At 54.9% G+C, this 8,471-nt stretch overlaps 1 protein-coding gene across 2 annotated transcripts; it reads left to right on the top strand.

Annotated features, from left to right (window-relative positions):
• The first annotated feature begins 3,934 nt into the window (after positions 1 to 3,934).
• Positions 3,935 to 7,694, top strand: EVX1 (even-skipped homeobox 1). 2 transcript variants are annotated; one of them, XM_030010459.1, is made up of 4 exons: positions 3,935 to 4,154; positions 4,247 to 4,692; positions 6,194 to 6,444; positions 7,164 to 7,694. In XM_030010459.1, exons 1-4 carry the CDS (start codon positions 4,069 to 4,071, stop codon positions 7,692 to 7,694), a joined length of 1,314 nt encoding a protein of 437 aa, XP_029866319.1. In that variant the 5' UTR covers positions 3,935 to 4,068. The 2 variants fall into 2 exon arrangements, with proteins under 2 accessions (XP_029866319.1, XP_029866318.1); XM_030010458.1 differs by having other exon boundaries at positions 4,110 to 4,692.
• The last annotated feature ends 777 nt before the right edge of the window (positions 7,695 to 8,471 follow it).

Genomic DNA, 8,471 nt, shown 5'->3' with positions numbered 1-8,471 from the left:
TGCTTCGGGCAGCCAACAGGTAAAAAAAAAAAAGAAAAATTAAGAACAGACAGATGCCCTCCGTAGAGATGCCGGGATCCGACATTCAGAGCTACAGGAGGCAGAAACGCGTCCTGGATCGGATCCTGTAAATACCATTACATGCTCTCCTAGGCACATCCCACTCACGGCTCTCTCCTCTCTCCTCAACGTCACTTACGTGTTATGTGCTGTCATTGTACCAGCTTGTCTTTACACCCCAGAATAATGCGCCCATTATTCTCCTCTCTCCAAAGCTTCCATCTCTAACCATGTCGTAAAAAATAGCCTTAATAAAACAGTGATAATTACGCCATTATTGTTAACACAACCCATTAAAAATTTAAAAATAGGCTTTCTGGTTTGGTCACCCATTTGCACTACAAATCAGTTTTTGCGGCGTTAAATCGTTCCGCGATATGTCAAAACTTTCTTCCTTTTGTAAAGACGACAAGACTTGGTTTTTTAGAGAAACGGAAGGCGCATCATGGGTTCCCAGTCGTAATTGGGCAGTATCGGTCAAAAGTTATTGACACTCTGTTGACCGACGAAGGAAAATAAATATCCCGCGAATAAGGAGTGTGTGATATGTCTTTCCTTCTCCAGGCTTAGCACTTTCAAGGAAAACGCCTGACTTATGAGCATACACTCTAGCAATATTTTAATGTCCCCCTATTATTTCCTTGTTTTGGAAAGGGGGGTGTTTCGTTTGCTTTTCGTAGACAGGGTACCTTTCAGTAGCGATAACGCTGAAATCGGCGTATTACCCTTTTGAACGCGGTCGCCCTTGTCTCGCCTCGGTCGTATATCAGCAAGGAGAGCTGTAAACTCGGAGAAATAAATCAGTTCGAAAAGTTTTGAGGATAGTTATGACATCCTGGCTGTGACCAAGCGAGCGAGAGAGACTTAATAGGTTTTAAATCTCGGTCTGGAACAGGCAGAGGAAAAAAAAAGAAAGAAAGAAAAAAAAACCAAAACGTAGAGATACACTTTCCAATCTGCCTGGAAATTAATCCCAAATGAGGGAGTCTCCTTCCAAATCGGGCTTGACAGATCTGTGGGAAACACTAGACAGAAGGCAGAACGCCGGACCCCGCATTCCCGGCCAGGCGAAGATCCGCCGCCGCCGTGGGGAGCGGGATGGGGCTCCTTGCTCCGCCACGCCGTGCCACCGGCTTGTCGACGTGCGAGGGGCTCTCACGGCGGTACTCTTCCTGGGGGATGCAAAACCAGACATTCTAAGAAGCCTTTATTAATCCAATCTATATTGACCCCAAAATTTGGAGTCCAACATAGCCTTTCTTTTTTTTTTTTTTTTTCCTTAGACCACATTCGGGCCTCTCTGCGTTAACACTTGGCAAATAACCGTGTGTGTATGTGTGCGGGGGTGTGCGTCTGTCCTTGCGTGGGTGTACCGCAGCCCGTGTAGCTGCGGGCTGAGTCAGACCGTGCGTGGCAATGACCATCATCTCGAGCTCAACAAAACCTCCGACCCGAGGTACATGACGGGTGGCATCCTGGTGGGAACGGATTAAGAACGGGGTGGGGAAGGAGGCAGCAGTGGCTCGTAAACGAAAATGATAAAATTTGAGGGGGTCGGCCAGCATAATCCACGGGAACCATCCCCAGGTCTCCAGTCTGCCAGAGACAGGATTTCCCATTAACTTCCCCGTAGTTGTCGCTATCGCCCGCTCTGGGAGCGCTCCCTCTATTCTGAATTCAGCTCCCGCTTACTGTTTTATTTAGAAAGAGACATGAATATCCCTCTTCTTGCTGCCCCCAAACTCGTAGTAATGAGGAAGTCCTCTCCGTCCACCATAGACAACAGCCAGCCTCCTCCGACGCAGCTACTTGGCCAAGCTAGGAAGGAGGCTGGAGGTGACTTTCCCTGGGAGGCTGGGGATACCCTGGGCCTGGGGGGAGGCCGAGCCTTCACACCCCCTAGAGGTGCCAGGGACAAGAAACCAGCCCCCCCCCGCCCCAGCAAAGCGCAGCGAGGATGCCGCCAGCCGTGGGAAGCGGCACCAGCGCGACACGGGCACAGCGCTGCCCGAGCGCCCCCGCCTCGCCTCGCCTGGCCCCACCGCACAGCTCCGCACCTCTCCGCACTGCTCCGCGCTGCTCCGCGCAGCGGGATCAGCGCTGGCCCTCCGCCTCCGCCCGGCGGGAGCAGGGGCGCCGCGGCCGCCAGGCAGGCGGCGAAGCCGGGCTGCCTTATCCATCCATACATCCATCCGTCCATCCATACATCCATCCGTCCATCCATCCATCCATCCACGCACCCGTCGCCTGCTCCTCCAGCAGCCGGACCTGATCCTGCTCCCCCGGCTCCGCGCTAGCACAGCCCGCGGAGCAGAGCCTGGCTGCGGCAGGGGTGGGCGGCGGGTCCTCATCCGGAGCTGGAAGGGCACACACCGGTCTAGAGGCTGGCAAGGGAGAGAAGGAAAAGGGAATTTAGCAATGAGTTTTCAAGAAAATGGCAGGCTTCGGAGCAGTGCACGCATCACACGTGTGATGGAAAGCAATGCAGTCCGGAGTGTGGTGTGCGCATGATGTGCGTTTGCGTGGAAACATGCGTACGTGTCTATACAGGGAGAAAGAGAGATTGGTGGCGGTAGCCCTGTAAAAATTCCTGGTTTATCCCCCTGAAATCAGTATGCTTATTGCTGGGAGAACACCTCAACCCATGCATCCAGCGGACCGGGAATCCTTTTTGCTTGCTTGTTTGTCTCCCTGCGTCGTGCCCGTCTTGCTCACAGGGCAGGACAGAAAAACCCAGCGTGTTTCCTATTGCGCTGTCTTGTTCCCCACCGAAGCAACGTCACCTCAAATATGCCAGTAAATTCCTTACCGGGTTGGGAACGTAATTGGTTGAATGTTTTCTGTAACCTGACTAGCCAATAACACTCCGAGAAAAAATTTAGAACAACCTAGTTACGACAGATGGTGAAAATGACTTGACACTACATGTGTGAGTCAATATTAACTAGAGACGAGATACTTGCCGCACTCATTAGAAATACCGGAATACGCCAAGGAGACTACGTGTGCCGCTATATTTACGGTACAAGGTCCCTTATTTTCAGACAAGTGCTGTCCAAATGGTTGCCCTTGTCATTTCTGTTTTAACAACATCTGCTAGCTAGCATAAGCTCTGGCCTTGATAACTTGCATTTCTCTGAGCCTGAATTATTCTTGGCAGACCTTCTTCTTGCAGTTTTTCCTCCTGAAAGCGGGTAATAATTTATGCAAAACAGTGAGTTAAAAAGAAGAAACGAGAGGAGACGTAAAACCCTCTTAAAAGCTCAAGAATCATGGAAAAAATGGAAACTGTGAAGGAAGAAATAAGAGTAAACGATAAACAGCAGATATGCAGAATAACTACGGTTACGAAAAGTGAAGTAGTTCTCTCTTTTCAGCTGTGAAACTCAATAAATAAGTAACCGCATTTCCAAATGTTAAACCAACGTTTTAATCTCAGTCAACAGAAAGCAGTAACAGTTATACGAATCGGAACCCACATTGAACCAGAACAAGAAGTCAAAAGCTATTTCTACATTCAAATGTCAGCAGCGCATTTCCTTATCCTCAAGTTTGCAGAGGAGTCTTAAAGCCTTATATATGCAGTTATGCGGAAGCTGATTGCCAGCAATAAATAATGCATCCAAGGAAGAGGCTTGAGTACGTATCTTCTCACTTCCAGGATGCAGCTAGGGATCTTCGCCTCAATTCTACACCAAGGTTGTGGCTAAAAGCAGTCAAAAGGCTATTTAATTGTCAGGCAAGGCTTCCCCCTGCGGAACTCTCTCCGCATGTTACAACCTCTTTGCAGCTCAGCTCCATATGCATCTCTTTTTCACACTTCCCTCTCCATCTCGGGCTCCTACACCTGGTGCATCACGCATTTAGCCCATTAGCTCCGGCTCTTCCTTTCATCTTCCCCATGGCAGACGTTTCTATTTATCCACTGGCAATCAATGTGTGGCGTCACCGGTGGTACTGTAATGACGACTGCACCATTGAGGATGACAGCTTAGAAAGAAGAGGGCAATGGTGATCCCTCCCAGAGCAGCACAGCAGAGTGTAGCGCTCGCATCACAAGGTCACCCTATCTCACCGCTTGCTCCTCTGCATTGGCAGGAGAGGGTTGCTGGGTTTGTACAAGGCTGGGGCGGGAGCGGGAGGGAGGGGGGGAAGAGATCTGGATTTTTTTCCCCCCTCCCTTAAGCAAAGTCACAATGGAAACCAGGAAGGAGATGGTGATGTTTCTGGAAGGGACACAACTTGGCGCTCTAGTTGGCAAGAGGGTGCCTAATTTGTCCGAAGCAGTGGGGAGCCCCGCTGCGGAGCCGCCGGAGAAGATGATCCATCGGAACTGCCTCAGCCCCAGACCTGGCCCCTTGTCGTCCCGGGAGAGAGGAGGAGGAGGAGGAGGTGGCGAAGGAGAAGACGAAGAGGAGGTGGAGGTGCTGCCAGGGACAGGGACGGTGCCGGAGAGCCGCTCGGCGGCGGCAGCACTGCTTTCGGCCGGACAGCAGCCCCCCGTCCCGGAGCCCCCCACCAGCAAAGGGCAGCAGAGCAGCTCGGACACCGAGTCGGATTTCTATGAGGAAATCGAGGTGAGCTGCACCCCGGACTGCGCCACGGGGAGCGCCGAGTACCAGCACAGCAAAGGTACCCAACTCCTTCCCATGCCTCCGGCCCCCCGCCCGCTCCCGGGCTGGGGGGCAGCACTGGGGGGGGACGGGGGGGGAAGTGCCGGAGGGGGTCTTCCCCTCGCCAGCTGAGCGAGGGGCAGCGAAATCGGGGTGTGTGCGGGGGGATCTCCTTTCCTGGCTGATTCCTCAGCTCCCTGCCACCGGGAGGCTTGTCTGGGAGTCAGAGGACACGACACCGGGCAGCCCCCGCGTCCCTGGAGGGGAGCCAGGCTTCCCGCCGTGGATGCATCAGGTCTGCAGCTTGTCCCGTAGGACCCCCTTGGCCGAGACCACCACCCACTCTCCCCCTCCATCTTTTTTATTTTTTTATTCTTCCCCATCGCCTGGACAGTGCATGCTCCAGGAAATCCCTTCCGATCCTCCCCACCGGCGGGGTTTTTTGTATGTGTTGGCGGGGTGGGGGAGCAAGATCAAACGGGTTTTCTGGCCGAGAGCCGTTTGTGGTTTTGCAGGGTGAAATGTGGCCGGGCGGGTGCGGAAGCGCCCATAAAGACCGTAAAATCGCTCGCCGACTCCTGCCTGCCCCAAGTGCGGCAGCGAGGTCCTTGTTTGCACGTTGGGTTAAAAAAAAAAAGGAGGGGGGGGGGAAGAGGAGAGGTCCAAATTACCTTGTCACTTCTATGTCTCGATGGCGCCAGCTCGGAAATGGTCCCAATGAATTAATTGCCTTTGGTCTCGGGCACAATGAGGGAGAGTTGCATTTGAAAGCAAACGCAGCGGCCAGGCCCCTTTTCCCCCTGCCCCCACTCCTTATTCCCACCTTCCCAGCCCGGCAGACCCCCCCCCCTACCCCACAACAACCCACTTCTCCCCCCTCCCCATTCCTCCATCACTTCAAGAAGAAGCCGGGAAGCGCGGAGAGCGCTGTCTGCCCTCTCTCGTCCCTTCGAGGCTCGCTGAAAATACCCCGTCCTGGGCTTTGGAGGCTGAGCGAAGAGTCCCCGAGGCCTCACCTCCCCCTCGGAGGGAGCAGGGTCCCTGCCTGCCGGCTGCTCCGGTCCTGGGCCCTCGCTGGTCTGGAGAAAGGGGCCGCGGAGCCGTGCGGCTCGGGCGGTGGGCACACCTGCCTTTCCGAGCCGCTCAGGGTCGGGGGATGCTGCGGCGGCCGCCTCAGGCTTCACAGTGCGGGAAGCGAGCGGAGGGGCATCGAACAGGCACTCTCAGGGCGGGGTGTGTGTGCGTGTGTTTGTGTGTGTGTGGGCCAGGTAGCCTTTCAGCCAGAGTGAGTAAACACCCGTCAAACCCTTAACCGGTGCTGCATCCCCGCTCTTCCCTCGGGTCCCTCTCGGATGTCTCCCCGGCATCCTCAGTACACCCGGGCAGTCACAGAAAAGGCGAATGGGGAGGGATGGGAGGGCGGGGGGGAGAAGGGAGCTCGCTGGGGCGGCGGGTGGCTACCATCCCTCCGTGCCCGCCCGCCTCCGAGCGTGTGTCTCTGCTCCGGGCTCCCCACGCAGGGCCGTGCTCCGAGGCGCTGGCCGGCAGCCCCAGCGGCGGGGGGGATCACCCCAAGGGCAGCGGAGGCAGCGGCGGCTCCCAGGGCTCGCTGGTCTGCAGCGCCAGCGACCAGATGCGCCGCTACCGCACCGCCTTCACCCGCGAGCAGATCGCCCGGCTGGAGAAGGAGTTTTACCGGGAGAACTACGTGTCCAGGCCCCGGAGATGTGAACTGGCGGCTGCTCTAAATCTGCCAGAAACCACCATCAAGGTACACACAGCTCGGACATGTTTCCAATTAGCACGATATAAATCTATATGGCCAAACTTCCTTGCAAAACTCGGGAAAGCACTTCGCCAGCACAACCCTCCCTCTCCCCCTCCCCCCCCACTCCTCCCACCCCCCCCCCGCCCCTTTCCTGGCCCTGCCCGCACCCTGCAGCAAGCAGCAATGCGGGAGAGGGAACACGGCTCCCGGAGCCATCCCAGCCAGCACCGCTAATCCGGCCTCTCCCTAGCAGATTATTTTTAATCCTCTCTGCAGTCCAGTCCAAACCTCGCTCAGCTCTTGGGGGAGGGAAGAGGAAGCCAGTAGCAGCTCTTGTTTTGATCTCGCTTGGCTTTGCCTTTTCAAAAACATTTGCACATGAAAATAAAACCGACAACAATAATCCCAGGTAGCTCTGGCTGCAAAACGGCAGTAAGCAGGCAGAGCCGCCGGGCTTGCCCGGAGTCGGGGGCGGGGGGGTCAGCAGGACAAGCCCTAGCAAGAGGAAAGGAAAACAAGCACCCCAAAAAGGCTGCTCCACTGGGTCTCCCTGTAAGGGCTTAACTGATCCCTCCGTACGCGATGACAACTCCCCCTGGGAGCGAGAGCTGGCGCCGGTCTCCGCTCGCCGGCAGACCCGCCAGGGCCGGGGCCGGCGGGCGGGCGGGCGGGCGGAGCGGGGCGGCGGCGGGTGACGGCTCTCGCCTCCCCTCTCCCCGCAGGTTTGGTTCCAGAACCGCAGGATGAAGGACAAGCGGCAGCGCCTGGCCATGACCTGGCCTCACCCGGCCGACCCGGCGTTCTATACGTACATGATGAGCCACGCGGCGGCCACCGGCAACCTGCCCTACCCCTTCCCCTCCCACCTGCCCCTGCCCTACTACTCCCACATGGGCATCGGCGCCACGTCGGCCTCTGCCGCCGCCCCCTTCAGCACCCCCCTGAGGCCGCTGGACACCTTCAGGGTCCTCTCCCACCCCTACCCGAGACCAGAACTGCTGTGCGCCTTCAGGCATCCCTCTCTCTACCCCGCCCCGACTCATGGACTCAGCAGCGCCGGGGGCAACCCCTGCTCCTGCCTGGCTTGCCACAGCGGCCAGTCCAACGGGCTGGCGCAGAGACCCTCCGGATCAGACTTTACCTGTTCGGCCACAACCAGGACTGACTCTTTCCTCACTTTCACGCCCTCTGTGCTGAGCAAAGCCACCTCAGTTTCCATGGACCAGCGGGAAGAAGTACCTTTAACGAGATAAGCCTGCGTCTCAGGGTTACTAAAAACTCGCCCCTTTCCAGGGCTTCTCTTCGAGTTAATGTACCTACAGCCGATGTTTATTTAATCGTGTTCTCTCCCCAGAAGTGGACACCTACGGGGGGAAAAAAAAAAAAAAGACTAAAAATAGCTCAGTCTTAAAAGGTTCTACATTCCAAGAGGAAAAAGAAGAAGGAAAGAAATGACTAGTGATTTGTCTCCGAGAAGGATTTTAGGCACGGAAGAGGAAGAAAACCAACCCGTATGAAATACACTTCGGTAACCTATAGAAATGAGCCGGGACTTTCTTTTCCATGGATAGACTTCTTACCAAGGGCTGGGGCTTCTGGGGGTCGCAGCAACAAACCTTATGCACAAACCTACGAGACGGAGAAGGAAAATCTGAAATACTTGAAAGAAACATTATCTCGATAACGAAATGGCTTGTGCGCATGAAGAAAGCAAAGATGTAATCTACCAGAGTGTTCAGAAAATAAAAAACAACGAGCAAACAGCAAAAACAAAAGGTTTCTGGATTGCAGCTTAACAGTATTATCCAGTTATCTCTATAGAGAAAAACAATGCTTTACCATAAAGAAAACCTGACATTCTGTACATTACTTTCGTGGTTTAATTGCATTCTTTACTTTCCCTTGTCTCCTCCTTCGTTTCGAGCAGAAATCCAGCATTTCGTCTCCTCTTTCACTCCAACTTTTATTTTTTAAGAGGCAGGCTGGAATTGGTAGGGAAAAAATACGAGCTCCTGCCTCTTTATGGGTCA

The sequence above is a fragment of the Aquila chrysaetos genome, chromosome 3, assembly GCF_900496995.4.
Source record: "Aquila chrysaetos chrysaetos chromosome 3, bAquChr1.4, whole genome shotgun sequence".
Lineage (NCBI taxonomy): Eukaryota > Metazoa > Chordata > Aves > Accipitriformes > Accipitridae > Aquila > Aquila chrysaetos.
Note: the sequence above shows the minus strand (reverse complement) of the source record. Positions and strands in the feature narration are given on the sequence as shown.

Bases quoted from the DNA above. Each gene is read 5' to 3' on its own strand.
- EVX1 (XM_030010459.1), top strand. From the start codon at position 4,069: ATGGTGATCCCTCCCAGAGCAGCACAGCAGAGTGTAGCGCTCGCATCA. The intron at 4,155-4,246 runs GCAGGAGAGGGT...CCCTCCCTTAAG, and splicing joins CCGCTTGCTCCTCTGCATTG to CAAAGTCACAATGGAAACCA. The intron at 6,445-7,163 runs GTACACACAGCT...CTCTCCCCGCAG, and splicing joins TGCCAGAAACCACCATCAAG to GTTTGGTTCCAGAACCGCAG.